The following is a 24,018-nucleotide window of genomic DNA, read 5'->3' as shown; positions in this document are numbered from 1 at the left end:
CAAATCATTTTTTGTATACATGTATATGGTCATGCATAATGAATATAATAATAATATGACAGCAAAATTGTATATATAAACAAAATAAAATATTAATTTAATAAAATAAAAAGGAAATTAGGAATAATAAATATATATAAAAAAGGAACAAAATATAGGCCGACGTATACATGCATATTAATAATCATAATATGTGTTTTATTAATGTTATTTTACTATATACTTTGCAATATTATAATGCGTTTTTAGGGCAACCTTCAAACATCTGAGTTGTCCAGATATAACAGACAACAACAGCCTCTCGACTCACTGGTGCATCCGTCTCTCTGTTAAAGAAACGACTAAATATTGGATAGGTCTTTGTTCATTGTGGGTGTCGCCCCGCTCTCTCTTGGGGGGGAGGGGGGGCGTGTGCAAAGGGGTGGCAACGTATCGACATCACCGGTTGGTCCTTATACTGTGAAAGCCAAAATAAAACGAGATAAAACTTTTCTCTCGGACCTGGAATCACATGGCAGTGAAAGAAAAATACAGCTTAGAATAGATTAAAAAAAGCTTATTTACTTCCGGGTGTAATGGTGTTTGGCACCCGGCGTTGTGCGCGAGGCTTTTTCTCTCTGTTCTTTCCGGGGGTCGCGAGCGGGCTGTATCACTTTAGCCGACTTGCTAGCTAACGTAAAGAAAGTGGAGAAGACGGAGGCTGAACGGGAGCTTTATCCGCCTACACAGACCTATGCGACGGATAACAGGTAACACGGCCCTCCTTGTACTGCTTTACATCTCATCAACTATCCTCTTTGTTGTTTTTATTTCACATTATTCTTTTTTACGACATTTTTCTTTACCGTACAGGTTTTGGGCTTCGTCAACAACAGCATACGTAGCTTTAGCATCAAGGTGCGAAAAAAGGGGTTGCGTATTATATTATTTTGGCTCCTTGTTGATATATATATATATCAGCATTTTAAAGCTAGGTAACCGTTATTGATAACGTGGCCTGTATTTGAGTCACCATTCCCCCTGCAGTGCCTCACTGTGTTTCCACCTTCACTGCAAAGCATCATAGATTTATCAAGGAGGGGTAGCGAATTACTGCTACTCCTTCACATTACATTATACTCACAATAAATGTGAGTATAATGTAAATATACAAACTCAGAACAGCAAGAACCTGCAAGTACATCCCTTTCAATAAGCCATTTTATATGCTGGTGCATTAGCTTCAAATGAACCAAATGCTGCTGTGCTCGAAGGTGCAAAATACTCTGAGTATGTCCGACTAAAGGGCAATTATCACTAGTTTTAGGTATCAAATGACTGCTACTCCTTCACATTACATCACATTACATGTACCCAAAGCGACATACTGTAGATGCAATCACACATATAGATACACACTCAGAATAGCAAGAAATCTGCAAGTACATCCCCTTACAAAAAGCTATTTTTAATTGCTGGTGCATTAGCTTCAAATAAACCAAACAGAATATAGTCATGACCCATCCTTTGCCTTTCACTGTGCTATAAGGTGCATCATGCTAACTGCTAATCTCAGTTGCTGCAGATGCTGAGTGTATATGCTAACATGCTAGGTGGCTAACCACTGCTACTCCTTCACATACATTACATTGCATTTACCCAAAGCTAAGTGCAGTCAGACAAGAAACCGGCAAGTACATTCCCTTTCAAAAAGCATTTTAAGTGCTGGAGCATTAGCTTCACATACACGAAACTCTCAGTCTCTTTGCTAAAAGGGCAGCTATCACCAGTAATGTATCAGTTTATAGTCATGACCCAACCTTTGCATTGCACTGTGCTACAAGGTGCACAATACCCTTGAGTTTGCATGCTAACTGGGAACAGTTATGTCCAATTAATTGGGCAATAAACTCAGTTACTACTTCACTAAAATATGCACAAGATGCTGAGCTTATGTGCTAACCTCTGCTAGCCAATTACAGCTACTTTTACTTTGCATTTCACCCCCAACGTTGTTACTGTGCTATAAGGTGCACAATACTCTTGAGTTTTCATGCTAACTGCTAACATTTTCATCTGATAAATTGGGCAATAATATCAATTGCTATTTTGCTAAAAGCTGCACAAGATGATGAATTTATGCTAACCTGTTAGCATCTCCCTCTGTGCAATAATTTCCATTTACAAGTAGAATAAAAAGCCAATTTCAGATGCTTTGACTTTCACACGCCAGTTGCCACTATGCTACAAGGTGTACAATAATCTTGAGCTGCATGCTAACGGCTAACATCTATGTCCGTTTAATTGGGCAAAAATCCCCAGTTATAGTATCAATTCCTACTACTTTGACTTTGCCTTTCCCTTGCCAGTTGTCACTGTGCGATAAGAGAGTCTGTAGGCTAACTTGCTAACACCTCTGTCTGATCAAAGGGATGTAATCAGCACTTAGTTATCAGGATTCATGTCATGACCCATCCTGCCTGCCGAGATCCTTCAGATCAGGCTGGGCAAGATTTGTGCCTTGAAGCAATGCAATGGTGTAGCAATGCGGTACATTGATTACAGACCGAGGCCGGGGTAGATTTCCAGAAGAACAGAGAGAGAAATTGAACCGCTTTTTTTATTTATGTTTGGTCGATATGTCACGGGGGTCACGGTTTGCTGACGGCAGTAAGATATAGTCCGGCGAAACAAGGTCAAACGTGGGCGGCAGAGCAGCTCTGCTGTCCGGGCTGTCAGCCGCAGTGAGGAGTGTGTGAGTGTGAGTGTGAGTGTGAGTGTGAGTGTGTGTGTGTGTGTGTGTGTGTGTGTGTGTGTGTGTGTGTGTGTGTGTGTGTGTGTGTGTGTGTGTGGTGTGTGTGTGTGTGTGTGTGTGTGTGTGTGTGTGTGTGTGTGTGTGTGTGTGTGTGGGTGTGTGTGTGTGTGTGTGTGTGTGTGTGTGTGTGTGTGTGTGTGTGTGTGTGTGTGTGTGTGTGTGTGTGTGTGTGTGTGTGTGTGTGTGTGTGTGTGTGTGTGTGTGTGTGTGTGTGTGTGTGTGTGTGTGTGTGTGTGTGTGTGTGTGTGTGTGTGTGTGTGTGTGTGTGTGTGTGTGTGTGTGTGTGTGTGTGTGTGTGTGTGTGTGTGTGTGTGTGTGTGTGTGTGTGTGTGTGTGGTCCCTCTCCATGGGGCAGTGTGAAGCAGCCTGCCAGGTGAAGAATGCCCATGAATTATTCACGAACACGCTGCATATGATCAACGTGGCCCGGGGAAAGAGCGTAGCTGCTGGGGACAGCAACAAAGAAAAAGGAGGAGGGGGAATCCCTGGTGCTGCTCGTGTCTTTGAGAGTTGAAATGGATAATGGAGTAGGGGGGGGGGGGCGTGTTTTACAGATGCTGTGATTTGTGGGAAACCTGTTTTAGGAAGTTGTCAGAAATCCCATCTATTGTGATCCATTTCTGTGTTGATTCTGAAGGCAAGTTTGTGTGTGTATCAAGACACGTTATTTCAAAACGGTCATTATAATAATCCCAGTAAGACGAGCTAAAATGGAAGACGTGTATACATTACAAGAATAAAAGATACAGTGCAGTTGAATAGTTACTTGATTTATAAAAAGGTGGCAGCAAAAAGAGAAATCTTTATTTGAAAGAGGTCACGGTGACAGTTCTCTGAGTTTGTTCAGATATTTGGAGCATAATAATAACTGAACAGCCGTGCGGTTCATAATCTATCAGAAATATATTTGTAAGTGGAAATTGGAGTGTTGGGATGTTATGAAGTCTCTAGGTCGCCCTCCTCGCTTCCAGTCACCCCGGTTCTCCATCCATCTGACTCCGCTACCACCCCCGCCGCTGGAAGTATAGGATTTGCGGTGACTTTGTTCTTCATGGTTGGCTTTACTATGCTGATTAAGGACTGGGGGGTCCTGGTTTTAGTTCAGAGTGTCCTTCTCCTAGATGGGTTGCCTTCCATGGCTACGAGCCCCATCTGCAGCTTTAGGGAACGGTGCACTTGGCCCCTCCGGGATTTGAACTGGTGACCTTCCAGTTGCCAAGCCAAGTCCCTATGGACTTCGCCACCACCGCCCCGAATTATTATTATTATCATTATTATTATTATTATTATTGTTATGAAGTACATTACATTACATTTACTTTACCTGAGTATTTTGACTGTATGCTACTTGTACTTCTAATCCACTATATTTCTTAGGCTAATATTGTACTTTTTATTCCACTACACTTTACTGATTCAGATTATAAGCTAATTCAAACTATAAATCAACTTCTAAATAATCACATTGACATATAATTATAGGTTACCATACCAACAGTAGTATAACAAGTTAATTACATTAGCTGCACCTCCACCAGCTGTGATGAACACATTCATCATAATCCAGTAATAATAATAATAATAATAGATTTAATTTGTTGGTGCTTTATATATGATTCTGAAACGGGCCGTTATAATATACTTTGAGTTTTGGTACTTTAAGTATATTTTATCGCCAATACTTTGCCGGAGGTTTGCTTAAGTGAAAAGCCTGAGGACTTCTTCGAGCTCTGTAACGTTGTTCTGGAGATTGCCTCTGGCTGCAAAGATACAATCTTCACGGCATTATTTCACATGATGCGTTTTGTTGGTGGCACTTTGTCTTGGGAGGGTGCTTTGTTTCCTTGTGTCTGACGGAGCAGTATGCATGCATGACTTTGGACATTTTTGAAGTGTAAAAATAGAACTTGATGTCGGCTGCATGCCTGAAGTGTCATGTGCCTTTCCATAGGCTGCATGACGCGAGTGTTTTAGCGAAAGAGAAGGCCTTCCCAACGTGTAGCCCGACATTATAACATGACGCTTCCTCCTCTGTGTCTGCTGGATGTTAATCTCTGCTTGCTCAATCCTAACAGCTTCCTGGAATAAGTGGTTTTAAATGGCTTGTCTTTAATCTGAGTCAGTATGTTTCTCAGGCCAGAGTCCAGGTCAACGTGTGCACGGTGTGTCGCAACAGATTTACGTTCCTACAGAACAAGTGAGAGGTCATGATGAGGATCGACTTCATTTATATATTTAATTACATTTGTATTTTTTTTTTTATTTAAAAAGCGCTACCAATTCAGCCATATGGCGTCCCAGAAATTATCATTTTTCAAACATTCACATTATCGTTGAGAAATAGATACACAGGGTTCTTACGGTCATTAAAAACCTGGAAAAGTCATGGAAATTCAAAAAGCTAATTCCAGGCCCTGGGAACGTTTTGGGAAAGAATATTTTTCCCAAAGTTTTGGAAAAGTCATGGAAATGTAACTAAAGTTGCATCAAATATAATTTATATTTCATCTAATCGCCGAAATAGTAATACTATAATGATAATGGATACTGTATAGCAGTGCTTCTCAAAGTGTGGTCCGCAGACCGGTCCGTCAGCGCCCCCTAGTGGTCCGTGAGTATATTGGTAAAATTTCACATTTGAAATAAATAAATGTATTTAAGTTTTTCGCACTCTCGCGGGAATATCTCCGCAATGGAACGAGCTTAAGTTTCACTTTCAATTGCATGATATAGCCCAGATAACCACCTTCATCACACATGTTGCCACTTGTTTGTACCATTTTCAGGCGATTTGTAAAAAATGATGTGTTTTTGGATATTTGTGGAGTTAGGTGGTCCGCGAATGTTTTTTTATTAGTTAAGTGGGCCTTGGTATGAAAAAGTTTGAGAAACACTGCTTGTAGGTGCCATAACACTACTTAGCTCAAGTTCATTATTTGTATTATTATTATTTACGTCACCTTTATTTGCTTGTTGAGCACTTCCGGTAATTGTCACATGGGTGTGGTTTGGTTTAGAAGTCACCTGTTTGATGTCGAGTGCACATGACAGAGGGTGAGCTTGTTGACCGTTTTGTCCATAGTTACCATGTTTTGATTTTGTTTATTAAATATCCTTAAAACTATATTGCTTCAACATGGACTTTCTTTTCGAAAACGCGTCACAGTTTAAAGCCAAGTTTAGCCTCTCGGCGACTCAAATGTAACGGATTGAGCCGCCACACTGCGGTATGGTATAGTAATGAAACGTAAAATGGCATGTAACTGACGATGTGTTTTGCTGGTGAGAGATTTGAGTTGCTTAAGCGTAAGCTAGGAAGTCTACTATTGGATTTGTTTTAGATAGGCACGACATGTTTCAGCTGCAGACCTGATGTTCCTGTTCCATGTTTAAATAAACAATTTTCAGTAGCACTGCTGAGAAAGAGTATTGTTTTGGCCATGGAAGATTAGGTAAAGATCCTGGAGAGGTCATTGGTGGAAAAGTGTATGAGCCCTGATACAAATTATCACGGTGTATTTATTTATTTTTTAGATCCGCACCAAACCAGGATTTAGTTTTCTGATGGAATGTTGCACAGGACATCATTCAGATAACATATGTTGCCTTTCGATATTGCACTATTACTTCTTGTGTTTCCCATTAACATTTCAATAGCTCTATCATACGGCCATTTTCTGTAAGTGCAGATGTAAACAGGTGCACACTTGGAAGCTAAACAAAAAAGCCAGACGTTTAGTTTTATCTGCAGACAAAACAAAACATGGAATGAGGAACAAAGTGTTTTCAATGTCAGGCCGTTTCTATTCCTCAGTCGGAGTTGAAGACCACAGACTGCTTTACTTTCCCCTTAATTTCTACATCTTAGATATAAGGGAACATTTCCCTGATTAGTCGTAATACTCCAGCGCTACCCAGAGAAAAACAGATAGAAGACTACAATCAGAGCAGTTACTTCAATCCACCATGAATGCATCCTGTTATTCAACTGAGGCTTAAAAGGCATCTGATCAACTTGTGTTCCTGTTTTCAATCGGGCTATTTCAGTCCCCTGATTGGTGAGGAAACACAGGCCTGTGGTTCGTTGAGCTGAGTGAGAGTAAACAGATCTCTTCCTGAGCATAAGTGTTCTAAAGTCAGCTGCTTCCACGTCATCTCCAGCAGGGGTTCCCAACCTTCATCGTGCCAAGGACCGGAAGATACATTAAAAAAAAATCACGGACCGGTTGTCAATTTCAACTGATTTGAATATGTACTCACCAGCAGGTAGCAACAGAGGCTAATTGTATGTAACAGCCTCAACAAATACTAGAACAAGCATCCAAAACATATTAATGTTTAAAAAAGAACCGGTGTCTTTTTTCGGAAAAACGGAAACCAAAAAACCGACGTTATTCAGTTTTTAAGCCAAATCAGGAAAACAGATAAGTTAACGTTTTGGTTTTGTTTGTACACACAATCTAATTGCGATTTTTCTGACAGATATTGCGATTCGAATTGCGATATTTGTTTTTAAGCGACCCAACGGAAGTTTATTGTAAAATGCAGCCATATGGCAAAAATCATAATCTCGATTATTTGAGTCAATAATTGTAAATGCGATTATTCATTGACTTTGAAAACATCCATTTATTGTACTTTAAAACAAATACAAATCATAATTTGAACTTTTTAACTGTTGAATTATATGTTGAGGGTAATCAACTGAAAAACCAATATAAAAGAAAATAAATTATACATTCATGTCTACATTTAAATAAATAATAAATACCAATAAACAAGATCAACAAACATGTTGCAGTGCACCGTCACAACCTGAAAACTCTAACATACAGCCAACATGTTGGTTCAACATATTCCACTCACTCCACCGGGCCAATAATTGATATCACGATTATTAAAAACCATTATCCATTTACTTTGAAAACATACATTTATTGGAGAAATATTTTTTTAACAGTATGTTTTGAACAGTTGATTACCCTGAACTTTAAGTAGAATTCAACTGAAAACCAAAAAAAATAATAAAAAAATAATCGTTTTATTTCGATTACGTTGCTTTCGTAATCGTTGCAAGTCGTAATCGCGATTAAAATACGATTAACTGAGCAGCCCTAGGGTCAACTAGGGGCTGTGCTGATTGTAAAGTCTGACCGCTGCAGGAAGGAAGGACCTGCGGTATCTCTCCGCGAGTCAGCGGGGGTGCAGCAGCCTATCGCTGAAGGAGCTGGACAGGGTGTCCTGGAGGGGGTGGGACACATTGTCCAGCAGGGAGGACAGCTTGGCTGCCATTCTCCTGTCTCCCACCACCTCCACAGTGTCCAGAGGACTCCCCAGGACAGAGCTGGCCTTCCTCACCAGTCTGTTCAGTCTCTTCCTGTCAGCAGCCGAGATGCTGACACCATAGGAAATGGCTGATGCCACAACAGAGTCATAACATGTCTGAAGCAGTGCCCCCTGCCCCGAAAGACCCGTCTCCTCAGAGTCTGCTCTGTCCCTTCTTGTACAGAGCAGCAGAATTATCAGATGATACCTACATCTGGGAGATCAATAAGGGAAGTCGCATATCTAAAGAGTGATGCAGTTATGACGTAGATGGATTTTACTATTGGATTTCAGAATATTGCTTAAATTAAGCTCTGTGGCTAACACACACACACACACACGCACATGCACGCACACACACACTGACGCTTACACGTTTTGGCGAGCAGGATTCTCTCCACATGTTAACGCCATTGCATGATTTTAGAAGCATCAATGCTATCTCCAGTAGTACAAAGCTAACGTCGGGCTATAAAGGAACTACAGAACGGTCACATGACGCTAAGCTAAAAGCGGCTAATGTTAGCGTGTTGACGTTTAGTCGTCTCATTTAGACACTTAGCATGTGACGTTTTAAAGCCACACATAAGCATTGGACATCGCCAGTGGGGTTTTTACTGATGTATTCAAACATTTAAAAATCTCTTCAGCTAGTGTAAACCACAGACCTCATTTTAAGGCTTCTTGTCAAAAACACGTTCACTAAACTTTGAGATAAAATGCTAACTCATTTGATACAAACATAAGGGTAAATAAACATTGTTGAAGTAAGTGCTTATCAAACTGAAATCTGGGAGATGAATAGGAGTGTCACGGACAAGGAAAGAGAAATACTAGATGATTCAAGCCTAGAAACGGGTCGACAGACGTGCGTCTTTAAGTCAAATGGACAGAAAATGTATTCCAGTCGTATTTCTCGTGAGCGGAACTTATCGCTCCATCTGGACAATCCTCTTTTCTTTTCGCTCAGCCTTCGCAGGGATTTCGGCTTTGCTCCAATCAAATCGCTTCTGTAATCCCGTTGCAAAATATGCTTCCACCGTATTCAAACTCTTCCTACCACACTTCCTCTCCGTCTCCTTCGCCGCTTCCTTCTCCCTCTCCGTCTAAATCTCTCATGTCACTTGCATTCGACAGGCTTGGACATTTTCTCCCCCCCACCTCCTGTTTCTCCCCCGTTCTCTCTCCCTGTGTGGACTGGATGAACCACACAGGGGGCCAGCTTCACAGCTTTCCCTTTCTTCGCCCCACAGAGGGGAAATGTACATCGTTACAGCCGCAAAGAGCCACAGACGGCTTAATAATAATAAACGTCAGACCTTTTCACTCTCGCCTCCAACTCCAATCCTCTCACCCGGTGGTTCTCAAACCTTTTTCAATCATGTTCCCCCTTTGAAAAACAATTCAGCCGCGTACCCCCTGATCAGAGCAAAACTACTTGTTAAGGAAGAAATGCCTATTTAAAGAGGCACAGCGCTGCACCGTCAGTGTCTGATTTATTAAAACAACAACTTTGTAACTGAGAAACACTTAAATGCTACATTTCAAATGTTTACAATCCATCACTAAATTCATGGCAAACCCATTTTAACATCATGCAATAACTCGGAGACGACATCAGCTGCTTTGAACTGATCTTTTTAATAAGTTGTACAATGTTGTTGTACAATGTCTTTCTGACAGCGAGGTCAACTGCAGCTATTACACTTATATATGTGTAACTCTGTTCATATAAAACCCACCCTGCTCAAACTTCCTTACTTTTCCTAAAATTGGTATTTCTATTTATTTATTTTGGGGCGTGGGGAATGAAGAGAAAAATATATATGAGCATTTTATGAGCATCGGATTTTGACCCCTCGTATAAACATGTGCATAATGCTGTGCTATACTTTGCAGCCGTTGCCAAGCAACGCTTATTGTTTAGGTCCTTTGATAAGCAGGCAGTCATATAATTAACTAGAACTAGCTAGATCTGATAGATTTGGACATAAACGAGAGTGAAGTCTAACCGGACGCGAGAGAGAGAGAGAGAGAGAGATCAGATCAGGAAAAGCGATATATCCACTTCGACTGCCGCTCGACAGTCATCGATTGAACCTGTCCTTGTGTATCTCCCCCCCCCTCTGTCGGGTGTTTAGGTGAGTGATGGAGACGAGAGAGTTGACCGTGGTCGCTTGCAGCTTCCTGGTTTTCCAGTTCCTCTTCTCGGTGGCCAGCCCTCGCCTCTCCTGGATCATCACGCCGGGGTATGGACTGGTTCCTCTCAACAAACACACAGAGTGGAACTCCAGGTGAGACACACACACACACACACACACACACACACACACACACACACACACACACACACACACACCTCTCTTTCACACTTTATAAATGATTAGGGCATGACCGAGAGAACAAGATGGTGGATACAAGAGCCCGATAATCATTCCTGTTTGTCTTCTTGCAATGTACTTATTTATATAAATAGTTATCACCGCAAAAATGTACAATATTTGATTTCATACTCTGTTCTTGTACATATCATATTCTATTTACATGTATATCGATTTGTTGCACTATTTTTAAAATGTCATTATATAGTAGCTTATGTGCATGTGACAGTAAAACCTTTGAAAAGGCAGAAATGGGTTTTTTCTCCGGAGGGTGGCCGGCATCTTCCTTAGGGATAGCGGGAGACGTTCAGTCCTCCTGGAGGGACTCGGAGTCGAGGGGAATCAGCTGAGGTGGTTCGGGCACCTCGTAATGATAACGCCTGCTAATGATGCCACACCCAGGATCAGGTGGAGGGGTGATAAGCAATCCATTTAAAGAATGAACTGCCAAAAACATTATGAAACCGAATGGAGAGCTTTGATTCAAGCAGTTTGTTTCAAGCACCTACATTTGATTGGTTTTGCTAACTCATAACTGAACTGATGAGGCGATAAACCTCCTGTGAGCGCTTCGTATGTTTTTCTGCATGTGTCCCTCGAAGAAAAGAGTTTGGACACCCCTGGATTGAAATCAATAAAAAAGCGCATGTAAAAAGTTTTTTTTCGTACAGGAAGTGTTGCCACGACGACCCCAGAATAGCACTTTTCCGTCACCTCTTTTTCAAGATGGCCCCTTATGTGCCTCTGGACGACTCATCGGCATTCCTCACAGCTGTGCCGGGAAGCACTTTAAGAAACCCTCAGGGTGAAGTTCAGAGGCCAACAGCAACGCATAGTTACATAACATCTCAGATGCTTAGTTACGAACCGTGCTGCTCCTCTGAAGCGCACTTCCCCCTTGTTCCAGTCTTTGTCGTAAGCTAAGCTAAACCGCTATCTCCAGCTTCATGTTTTGTGAATAGCGCCTGTAATCAACCCACATAATAAGCATATTTCCCAAAGTGGAAATGAAATCTCTCGTAGCGTTTTAAACCACGTGCTACCGTCTCGTAAACGTTGTCTCGTTGGAACAACCCTCTCTCTCTCTCTCTCTCTCTCTCTCTCTCTCTCTCTCTCTCTCTCTCTCTCTCTCTCTCTCTCTCTCAATTTAATATGTCTCTGTCCTCAATTCAATGTCTCTCTCTCCCTCCCTCTCGCTCTCTCTCCCTCCCTCTCTCTCTCTCTCTCTCCTCTCAATTTAATATGTCTCTGTCCTCAATTCAATGTCTCTCTCTCCCTCCCTCTCGCTCTCTCTCTCTCTCTCTCTCTCCTCTCAATTTAATGTCTCTCCTCTCAATTCAATATGTCTCTCTCGCTCTCCTCTCAATTCAATATCTCTCTCTCGCTCTCACGCTCTCTCTCTCTCTCTCTCTCTCTCTCTCCTCTCAATTTAATGTCTCTCCTCTCAATTCAATATCTCTCTCTCGCTCTCATGCTCTCTCTCTCTCTCTCTCTCTCTCTCTCTCGTTGTGACTCAGCTTTCATTCATATAGCTCACAATTGCCTTTGTGTCCTTATTCTGAAAGTATTGTGGACTGAAATGCAAAGGCCAGGCGCTGATGGTTTACTTCAGAGAGCGGTTGCGTAACGCTGCTCTCAGTGTGTCAGTCTGATGTTTATGTAACAACGACTTAAGTGCACGGAGAGCAGAGAGAAAGCTCTCCCAAAGAAAGAGAGAGGCCGGCGGTCTGGTATCGAGCGCGGCTGCATAATCTAAAAGACTGTTGTTGTTGTTGTTGTTGTCTGCACTCTTTTTTTAATCGTGCAATCGATGGTTTCTACAAGTGTATTTAGGAGGAACCTCTCAATGCAAACGAGAGAAACGGAGTCAGGATGTTTTATTTATCCCGGGGGGTTTTGGGTTTTGCGAGAGCTGCTTCATTTCACAACATTTCAACCAGGAGAGACGGTTTTGATGAAAGAACACATATTTATTGCCAGGAATACACAAATTAATTGAATTGAGTTTTGGCGATTAGGCCCCGTTGTGCAGGAGTATCATTCGGGGGGGGGAGAACCGAGCGGATGAAACCCCCCGGGGTCTAGACCCTGGTGGTGGTGAATGGATGGTTGGGGTCGGTCTGAAGGGGAGGGGCTTAGCTTGACCCTGGTGGTGGTGAATGGATGGTTGGGGTCGGTCTGAAGGGGAGGGGCTTAGCTTGACCCTGGTGGTGGTGAATGGATAGTTGCGGTCGGTCTGAAGGGGAGGGGCTTAGCTTGACCCTGGTGGTGGTGAATGGATAGTTGGGGTCGGTCTGAAGGGGAGGGGCTTAGCTTGACCCTGGTGGTGGTGAATGGATAGTTGCGGTCGGTCTGAAGGGGAGGGGCTTAGCTTGACCCTGGTGGTGGTGAATGGATAGTTGGGGTCGGTCTGAAGGGGAGGGGCTTAGCTTGACCCTGGTGGTGGTGAATGGATAGTTGCGGTCGGTCTGAAGGGGAGGGGCTTAGCTTGACCCTGGTGGTGGTGAATGGATAGTTGGGGTCGGTCTGAAGGGGAGGGGCTTAGCTTGACCCTGGTGGTGGTGAATGGATAGTTGGGGTCGGTCTGAAGGGGAGTGGCTTAGCTTGACCCTGGTGGTGGTGGTGGTGAATAGATAGTTGGGGTCGGTCTGAAGGGGAGGGGCTTAGCTTGACCCTGGTGGTGGTGAATGGATGGTTGAGGTCGGTCTGAAGGGGAGTGGCTTAGCTTGACCCTGGTGGTGAATGGATAGTTGGGGTCGGTCTGAAGGGGAGGGGCTTAGCTTGACCCCGGTGGTGTTGGTGAATGGATCGTTGGGGTCGGTCTGAAGGGGAGGGGCTTAGCTTGACCCTGGTGGTGGTGAATGGATAGTTGGGGTCGGTCTGAAGGGGAGGGGCTTAGCTTGACCCTGGTGGTGGTGAATGGATAGTTGCGGTCGGTCTGAAGGGGAGGGGCTTAGCTTGACCCTGGTGGTGGTGAATGGATAGTTGGGGTCGGTCTGAAGGGGAGGGGCTTAGCTTGACCCTGGTGGTGGTGAATGGATAGTTGGGGTCGGTCTGAAGGGGAGTGGCTTAGCTTGACCCTGGTGGTGGTGGTGGTGAATAGATAGTTGGGGTCGGTCTGAAGGGGAGGGGCTTAGCTTGACCCTGGTGGTGGTGAATGGATGGTTGAGGTCGGTCTGAAGGGGAGTGGCTTAGCTTGACCCTGGTGGTGAATGGATAGTTGGGGTCGGTCTGAAGGGGAGGGGCTTAGCTTGACCCCGGTGGTGTTGGTGAATGGATCGTTGGGGTCGGTCTGAAGGGGAGGGGCTTAGCTTGACCCTGGAGTCAGAGGGACAGGAGGTGAAAAGGGGGGGAGGAGGGTTGCGTCGAGTCACCTGAAATGACAGCTGTCAGAGGGGAGAGCAGATTTAAAAGGGTTAGCAGAGCGCTATGATAGGCTTGTGAGAATAGAGCGAATTGATTGGTTAAGCTGGGGAGTGACGCCCCCGATCACTTATTGAGAGTAGTAACATTGGAATATTAAATGAATGAGTAAAGAAGGTCTTCCAAGCTGAACTTGCGCTGAGCTTCATTAGTTATACAAACACCAAAAGTTAGAGTGTAATGTCCAATAAAAAATATAATCAATAAGTAAAATGTCAAATAAAAGATCAAATTGAATACAAATATTTATATAATTTAGGAAGTTTAAATAAAATGTCCAATGAAACATTAAAAATAGTCATATGAACCTTAGTAGTTAAAGTAATCATGTGCATTTGTTTATTTATATACAACATATCAAAAATAACAACCGGAGAGTGGCAGCATGAGCGGTAACATAACCTACACACACGGCTATATTAAAGTTTTTTCCCACTTCCTTTAGCCAAGTTCCTCCGAGTCCGTTCCATTTTTAGACACTTCGCTCTGATTCAGCGGTAAAAATTGAAGGTCCGTTTACGCCGGTTGCTAAGCAACATCGTTATGGGGAAATGAAAGTCTGCGTCCAAATGGTTGGAAGATAAGGAGGAAGAGCAATCAATACTGTATATAGTCAATGTGAGGTCAAATGTGTTGCCAAGGTAACCGGTTAAAACTCCAAGTGGTGATGAGGTCTTAAAATGTATGGAAAGGGTCTTAAAAGGTTTTACATTTGACTTCAAGATCCCTGATTTATGCCTAAAAATAGCATAATAGGAGACCTTTAAGAAAAATATCAAAGAAAACTTGGTTTGATTTCTATATTTGAAAATGTATTATCATTTTTTAGTTTTTTTTGGGGATCCAATATTCTAATATAAATTAAATTTGGTTTCAAATTCCCATCCCTAGTATAGATTGCACAGTTATTAACGGCAAAGAGCCAGGGTCTTTCGGGGGTTGTTGTCCCCTCCAGAGGCGGCATGTTGAAAGTTGAGGAACTGTGATTCTGGCATTGAGACATAAGAGCCTCTGAGTATCCGCTCAGTGGCCCAGATAAACACTCCAAAGGTCAGAGGTCATACTGTATCAGTAAAAGAGGGAGTCACCGTCACGTGGCATGGATAACATTAATGTGATCAATTACACGTTACTCAACAAGAGAGAAAAAGCCCCCCCCCCCCGCCCATTCACAATTTTAAGGGATTATTGATCAAATCCACTGACTGTAAACTGAACTATTGATCTGTCATCATGTTTACAATTTTTTTAATATGTTTTTTGTTTGTTTATTTGCAGGTTGGTGTCGACTGTGCACGCTCTGATCGTGGGTTTGTTCTGTCTGTACATCCTGTGGTTCGATCACGTGGTCAACGCCGATCCCGTCTGGTAAGAGGAACAGAAAGTTAATTTATAAACAAAACCTCAAATCACAGTAGTAGCAGAAATTAAATTTAGCTGATCATCAACTCCTACACACGACTATGTGATGTGGTTTTAAAAAAAATACACTTTATAAGATAAAATAGGATAAGATTTACTTTATTGATCCCAATTTGGTACATTTTGGTACATAATGACAAATTAAAAGAATTCTAAAATATAAACATCTCAAAATAGAAATAAAACGGTTTTATTAAGTCTGTATTAAAGAAATGGCAAAAGATTTGTATCTCACGCGTAAAATCCACTGAGGGTAGATGTGGCAGGATACGATCTCTTAAAGTGACAGTGCGCAATTACTGTTGCTATTTATTCATTTTTATTTTTTTACTTATTTGCCCCTTTGTTTGTTTGTTTGTTCACCATGTAAAGCGGCCTTGGGTCCCTAGAAAGGCGCTCTACAAGTTGAATCTATTATTATTGTTGTAAATGTTTAATATTAAGCTTAAATTCAAAACTCAGTAAAACATACTTTTCCATTATGATTACTGAACTGTGCTTAAATTCAAAAGTTTGGACTCTAAATGTACATCTTTGAGGAAAAATATAGGGAAACTTTGAGAAAAATCACCTTGTCTCTTACAAGCGATGTCATACATTGTAATAAAGCAGGATAATGTGAGACATGCAAGCAAATACAACCCTCTAAACACTCTGAGACTGTGAACACCAACACATTATGCTTTGTCATTCTAGCAGGGTAAATAAAAAATGTGTGAAAGCCTCAGGCGCTTTTTAGGAGGAACCCGTCTCCTCACATCTGCCTTTTCCAACTGGCAACCATGACTAGCTCACGAGGGAATGAGGGTGGAAACGGATGACGATGGGAGGTGGGAGGTAGTGAAGCATCGTCACTTTAATACCTTTGGAGAGATGCGGGTGGATCTGATGTGTCAACAAAGTCTCCGGAGAGTTGTACTCTGAGTGGATTTAGCCTCTGATTACTGTCTCCTCTCTGTCTTCCACTCTCGCTGCTATCTGCATCGATGAATCCTGCAAGAAGAGGGATTTAGGATTTAGGAGACTTGAAAGTTAGCATTGCTAGGGCTCCCTAGCCAAAGAAACTATGGGATTTTTACTTTGGATTTGGGGATATTGTAGGAAACTAGAGAATGCAATTCCTGAAGAAATTGCTAGTGGGAATGCTTTATGCTGAAAAGCTGACGCTGAATTGCTAATGCTGAAAAGTAATGTGTAAGAAGAAAGTGAAGAATTTAGATTGAAATGATACATGAACACTGGGAGCTTGAATGTGTGATAAGAGAAGAAAAGAAAGTAAAGAAGCTTGAAAAAGCAGTAGAATATTTGAACTCCAAACTATTAAACTAACTTGATGGCAAATTATCTGTCGCCATGGCAACGGTATTTGATGACACCACGCTTAGATATGTTGATGGCTGCATCGTTGCCAAACCTGTGAAGTTTTGGGCTGTTCGGAGAATTTTCACTGAAGTTATGAGAACCGTGTTTCATGGAGAGCATTGTGTTGCTATGGCAACGGCATTTGAAGAAATCTCAAAACTTTCCCATAGATGTCTTCCCGGCTGGACTGTTAGCACACGTGAAGTTTTAGCACGTTTTGACCATTTTCATAGAAGTTATAGCAATATCGTGCTTTATTGCAAGGGATTGCAATGCCATGGCAACAGCTTTTGAGGAAAACTCACTAATGGCACATCGACATGTTGAGGGCTGGACCATTAAAGGTAGGGTATGTAAGTTTGAGAAACCGGCTCGAGATACACTTTTTGTTATATTCCATGGAATGCTCTTAACATCCCGATAGCAATGAATATCTTAAGTGCTTTGACAACAAATCCATAAAAAAACGTCATCTGTGGAAGCCGTAGTGCTGTAAAAAGCACGACCAATCATTTTAGCCGGCCCAGCTAAAATAACTGGATGGCCTACCTGCCTGTCAGCCTTCCATCTGTGCACAAACTTATCTCGTGCCCTCATTGGTCATGTGCGCGTTCGTGTGTGTTGGAGGAGGGGCTCTATAAGGAAGTGGCAGATTTTCTCCGGTCGTGTATTTTCAAATTCTAGCGATCTCGAGCCGGTTTCTCAAACTTACATACCCTATCTTTAACTGTCATCTGAAGTCTGGTGGTGTGTTGACCATTTTCATATCGGTTACGATAACATTGTGTTTTTTTCCATGGAAACGGCATATGATGACACCCCATAATTAACATAGAGCTGTTGAGGGCCGGACCATTAACCATTATCTGATGTCTGGTGCTGTTTTAGACCATTTGCATAGGTATCACGACAACATTGTGTTTTTTGGTGAGGGATGCGTTTCCATGGAAACAGCTTATGGTGAGATCTCAGATTTGGCGTAGAGCTGTTGAGGCATGGATCGGTGATATACAAGCGAAGTTTGGGGGACGATCGGACCATGTCCATTGGAGTTGCAGCGACATTGTGTTTTATGGCGAGGGATGCGTTTCCATGGAAACGGCATATGATGACACCCCATAATTGACGTAGAGCTGTCGAAGGCAGGACCATTAACCATTATCTGAAGTCTGCTGCTGTTTTATGGCGAGGGATGCGTTGCCATAGTAACACCACATTACATAACATCAGATTTGATGTAGAGCTGTGTTAACCGTTATCTGAAGTCTGCTGCTCTGAGCATGTCAGTTGGAGTTATGACATCATCGTGTTCCATGACACGGAGCTAACGACGTGTCCAGAGATCAAAGGTTTCCATGGTGATCAGTGAGAGGAGAGCATTTGCATTGTTCTGAATGAGAGATAAACCTCTTGCATGTGAACGTTTTGTTGAAGAACCGTAACAGATATCAGTGAAATTTCAAAGCGTGAAGCATGTCAAGGAAATTGAGCATCTGAATTGTACTTTTTGTGTACTTTCGGGTTAATAATGTGGCCTTTTTGGCAGATTAACTAAAGGTGTGCGGCTGCTGTGGTGGCAAAATTAAATCTGTCCTCACTGACATCACGCACTCTAAAATCTGAAGAAGGCCTCTTTACCAAGGTCTGAACAATGTTTAATATTTCTAAAAGTATGAATCAGATTTTAAAAGTTGTGTTACACCAATAATGTCAGACAGATGTGTAACATTTTAAAGTTGGAATGAGGTTTCTGAGTGAAAGTATGAAGGAGCAGTTAGCAGTTGAAGTTGCATGAAGATTGTTGAAGTCTGAAGAGTTCTCCATTGACTTCCATGTTAAAAATGTGATGTATTATGGGATGTATCTCTGGAATTATGAAAGTTATGAATGAGAAAAGTAATAGCCATCGATTCCCGACCGAGCTGAACGTTTTGATGTTCGAACAGAGTTTCTGCGATGTGGAATGTGGGAGAAGAAGAGGCGCAAGATAACCCGGCAGAATAATAAAGATTTTCGTGCGTCGAATAACAGATAGTTGGAAAGCTGTATCAGCATTCCCACTAAATAAATGGCGAACACACTTTTATGATACTTGCATGTTTTGTTCTGCAGAATCATTTCCACATATTAACAACACTTTATGATTTTTTTTTTTTTAAGCCTAAATGGAAAATAGGCAGAAGTAAAAATCTAACGTTAGGCACCGCTAAGCTAAAGGAGGCTAATGTTGGGCTATAAAGGAATTACAGCGCGGTCACATGACTTCACGTCACCACCGCTAAGCTAAAGGCGGCTAATATTCCTTGTAGTCTCAATTAGCCACTTGTTAGCAACTGCTGTTTTTCAGACATATAAAAGATTCAGACATTCAGCAGTGGGGTATTTACTGACGTATTTTATGTCGTAGAAGATACCGAGAACTTCTCGTAGGCTTGTGTTAACCACAGACCTTATTATTTAAAAAAAAAAAAAAACGCTGACTTCAAGAACATGAAACTGGAAGTGGTGAAATGCATTGATTTCTGGGTTTTTATGACCCATTCCTGCACCACCCTATATCCCTCCTTTCCAATAACTTGATCATCCTTTTTAAAGAGGCCCTATTCTGCTTTTGCGGTTTTTACATTTCCTGCAGTGTGTTATATATGTTGACCAATCACAACAGCGCCGGCCAGCTAACCAATCAGAGCAGATTGGAGGTGCTGCAGCACAGGCAGTATGAGAAAAATAAAGAGCTTTTTGAACATTAAAGCATGGAGACACTACATACTGATATACACCTGAACATCAGCAGGAGAGGACTCTTTAAAGTAGAGACACTACATACTGATATACACCTGAACATCAGCAGGAGGGGACTCTTTAAAGTAGAGACTCTACATACTGATATACTCCTGAACATCAGCAGGAGAGGACTCTTTAAAGTAGAGACACTACATACTGATATACACCTGAACATCAGCAGGAGGGGACTCTTTAAAGTAGAGACACTACATACTGATATACATCTGAACATCAGCAGGAGGGGACTCTTTAAAGTAGAGACACTACATACTGATATACACCTGAACATCAGCAGGAGAGGACTCTTTAAAGTAGAGACACTACATACTGATATACACCTGAACATCAGCAGGAGAGGACTCTTTAAAGTAGAGACACTACATACTGATATACACCTGAACATCAGCAGGAGAGGACTCTTTAAAGTAGAGACACTACATACTGATATACACCTGAACATCAGCAGGAGAGGACTCTTTAAAGTAGAGACACTACATACTGATATACACCTGAACATCAGCAGGAGAGGACTCTTTAAAACTCTTCATATTTCCTTATTCTTGCCACACTTCCTCCTCTGCTTCGCTCTCCTTCCGTTTCCTCTCTAGCAGACTAGAGATCCTCCAACAAGGCTCCTTTTCATAGCAAACAACAGCAGCCTAGTGCTCTTAAACCCCCTCCTTCCCACTTTCTCTCTCGTCACGAAACCCCCCCTCCTCCTCTATCTGTCCGTTGTACCCGACATCTCCTTCTGTCGAATCAATGCCGTACACCTCCTCGCTCTTATTGTCTCCGTGTCGCCGATGGAGCGAGAAAAGAGAAATGTGGGGGGTGGGTAAACAGCTACGGGGGGGAGAAACAAAACGGGGGGGCTTTTTTCTCCCTCCTCCTGCTAGAAATCATCATCTGTTCAGGTGCTTAATGTCTTGTATGCAAGGCTCTTTGTTTTAACCTATTGTGTAGGAAAATGCACTTATTTCTATCATTAAATCTCGTGGAAATACTGGCTGCACAATTAATACAGTTTATAGAAATTACAATAGTGCTATATTTAAATGTACAATATTTAGCACTCAAAAAGCAAATGTAATCAAATGTATTTCGTGCACTTGTTTAACATTATTGTATTAGGGTTATTAGGTTAGTTTAAATCAAAAATATTAAGTAGAATTGAGTTAAAATTAATGTATTTTGCTTCTAACTAACCTGAAACACCTATACAAAATATATTTAATCAAATGTTGTTAAAATTCTAGTTTTATTAAATTATTTTGGACTTGCTGAGATATCCTGGCCCTTTTTTAAATATTAATTTGATACAGATCCTTTTAAAGAAATGAATATATTTACATATCATATTTTTCAATAACAATGATGCAAAATATTCATTCCCTCCATTATCATGAATGAAATAGCAATATGAGTCAAAATCATCCCCAAGTTATTTTTAGTGGTGCACGATAGTTATCGGCCCGATATTAGGAATTATGACGTCATCCCGATAAAACCCGATAAAAGTATTAATAGCTCCGATAATATACAATATATTTTTTGGGTAAAAAAGTCCTGCGGTGTGGGTGGATTGGGATGAGGGGCGCTTGTTTTTCACTCGGCTCCTCCCGTTTTGCCAGTACTGTGGTGTTAGTGGTTTAGGAAGAGGGGAGTTCTTCACAAATCCAGCGCCCCCTAACTCATGCCTGGCTGTGACGTAGATGGTGTGCGGCCGTGAAGCCAGGACAGGAAACAAACATGTCGTCGGTGTGAGGGATTCATTTTGTCTTTACTTAAGATATTTGACCTTTCGGCCTGTTGACATTTACGACGAAGCCTAAGTCTGTTATCTGTCTTAAGGAATGGGAAGTTTCAGCTATTGCTGACATTATCAGTTTTATGACCGGTCAACTCTCGGTCACAGAGCCATAGAGTCAGGTAGTGATTCAGTGCCTCCAGGTGCTCACGTACACCTTCCCCCAATGTGTGGGTTGACTCTTAGTGAAGCTAGTTAAAAGGTCTACCAAGATGACAGGCTGATCCGATTTGACATGGCAACCCACCCGTGCAGTCAGAACCCTTGACTGTGACTTGTGATGTGAAATTCTCCGGCCGATGCTTGTATTAAATCTCAGTGTTTGACATCAGAACTCCTGCTCGCCCGTGTCTCCTTCATGAGTCGGTGACTCCCACCGCATTGCTACACAGAAGTTTCCCTTACAGTCGGTAGTATGGGACTATTTCAAAGTTTCAGAGTTGGATAGTTCGCTTGCTATTTGTATTAACAGATGCAATGCAGAAGTTCCACGAGGAGGGAAGAAGGCAACGCGCTATAATACTTCCAACCTGATTAGTCGCCCGAAACATCGCCATCGCTACGATGGTGTGTTAAAAGCGTACGAAGTTGGGGACCTTCCGAGTAAATCGCCAGAACGCCGACACCTCCTCATCTCCACCGCTCCCATGTTTTCTTTTTGTGTTGCCATAAGTTATTCTCTCTCCGTTGGTGCGCTGGGCTAATAATGCTAATGCCAGAAAATACAATGGCGGCTTCACAAAACGTTTCAGAGTTTTACGGGCCGTGGTTTGCAATCCGCCTAGCCAATCAGACATATGAACCATTACGGCCCGTCCACACTACAGCTTCGACAGCTTCAAAAACGGTTTCCAACGCGTCTGCCCATTCACTTTGAATGGGGTGACGTCTGAAAATCTGACAGCTCAAGCCGTAGCCAATCAAACCGCGTCTAAGCTGGGAGAGATATCCCGCCGTTCATTTCTATATTTCAAAAAAAGATGGGGGAGAAACTAATTAACGCCGTAGCAAATCACCCGGTTTTGTTTGACCAGACCCTCTTCACCTCCCGGGATACAGACCGGAGGAACCAGGCATGGAGGGAGGTGGCAGAGACAGTGGGTGAAACTGGTAGGTTTTCGCCTGTTTGGGGAGTTTATTTATATATATATATATATATATATATATATATATATATATATTGCTCCCATAAAATCCGCGGGGTTTTTTGCTTCGTATGTCGGGGGCTGGAGATTCATGTGATTGGTTGTTGGTCGCGTTGCTCGAATAAAATCCCCAAGCTTCAGACACGCCCAGCTCCAAGCTTTTTTTTGAAGCTGTAGTGTGGACGCTCCGTTACATCCCTTTTTAGTCCCTGCTCTCTTGCACTCGGGGTGAAATGGTTCGCAAAAAACAGTTCTAGTTCCAGATCGTTTTGGTGTGAACGCAAAACCCCACTAACTATCGGAACTGTTCCTGGGAAAAGTACTGCGGTGTGAAAGCGCCTATTTGAATTCCTTCAGCTCCCAAGAAGAAAAGGCGATTTATATTAGGAAACGTTTTCTTTGTTAGCGTAATATCTGTGTTCCTACTTAAGTCTCAACAGTTTGCTATGACTGTGCGTTTCCTCAGTCCCTTCCATTGCTACATTTCCCAACTTATCCCCCACTTGCACCTTGTGTCCTAATGCCTCTAAAAGCTCACCTTGTTACAAGCGATAATTCTCCAGTCAATCTGGTTGTATTGCAGCATCACTAAGAGGTTTCACACAGCCGCATTGTTCTCGTTCTGAATAAACTGCTTTCAGTGTCACTCAGCCCGGCTGTTATTATAATCCCTTCTGTTAACAAGTGCTGCATTTTTCTTGATTAGCTTCTCTGGACTCGACACGTACAGCAATGGGATGAGTTAAGGCAAGGGTGTTCAAACTTTTTTCACCGAGTGCCACATACAGAAAAATATGGTTTATTCCCATTTCGCCCCAACAGCAGCCTCTGATTTGTCAACAGACGTCATGCATCATTAGATCTATAAACTCTAACCATAACCCTAAGACCCACGACCAAGCAAAACAAGTATAATATCTTATGTGGCCTAATGTACAAAAGGAGCGAAATGGGAAGACACCGAAAAATATCCGAAGGGCTGGGCCACTCACTAGAGAGGTTTATTGCCTCATAAGTGAAGTTATAAGTTAGCAAAATCAATTAAATGTAGGTAAATGATGCTTAATACTTGAATATGGGTTTCATTTATGTAGTCGGCAGCTCATTCCTTAAAACAGAAGCCTCAGGTTGATTGTAATAAGAGGAAGTATGAAGAGTATATTTCAAGTAATTGGGTTTTTTTCTTATCACCTTCGATTTGATAGAAAATGTTTTCAACTTTGATTGATGGAATTTATTTGAAAAGTGGGCTTATTAACACATGAATACTACTGAGTAATATATGTGTACATATATATTTAAGAACTACAAGACGAGCACATGTTTCATTTGTGGGCAATACTCTATTATAGTTTTTGTTGTAGTTTGGACACTCCCGCAAGAACACTTTTTATATTCTTGTCATTACGTTACTAGCTGATGCTATTCGCCAAACCAACGTACAATAAGTGCAATAAAACGAGTAGATGCAAGAAACCTGCAAGTATATTGGCTTTTAAATGTCCGAACCATTTTAAGCGCTACATGCAGATTTATTTAATTATAAATTGGCGGAGTTAAAACGGGTGGGTTTTG

General features: G+C 42.0%; 1 protein-coding gene across 1 annotated transcript in view; it reads left to right on the top strand.

Moving 5' to 3' along the window:
• Positions 1–447: 447 nt before the first annotated feature.
• The window catches only part of tlcd4b (TLC domain containing 4b), a 43,370-nt gene continuing 19,799 nt past the window's right edge, over positions 448–24,018 (top strand). The window contains exons 1-3 of the mRNA XM_034088978.2: positions 448–749; positions 10,261–10,413; positions 15,202–15,291. Of these exons, the coding sequence (XP_033944869.1) occupies positions 10,268–10,413; positions 15,202–15,291 (236 nt within the window). The 5' untranslated portion in view covers positions 448–749; positions 10,261–10,267. The remainder of the gene's footprint in view (positions 750–10,260; positions 10,414–15,201; positions 15,292–24,018) is intronic.

This window comes from Pseudochaenichthys georgianus, chromosome 8 (genome assembly GCF_902827115.2).
Source record: "Pseudochaenichthys georgianus chromosome 8, fPseGeo1.2, whole genome shotgun sequence".
NCBI lineage: Eukaryota > Metazoa > Chordata > Actinopteri > Perciformes > Channichthyidae > Pseudochaenichthys > Pseudochaenichthys georgianus.
Note: the sequence above shows the minus strand (reverse complement) of the source record. Positions and strands in the feature narration are given on the sequence as shown.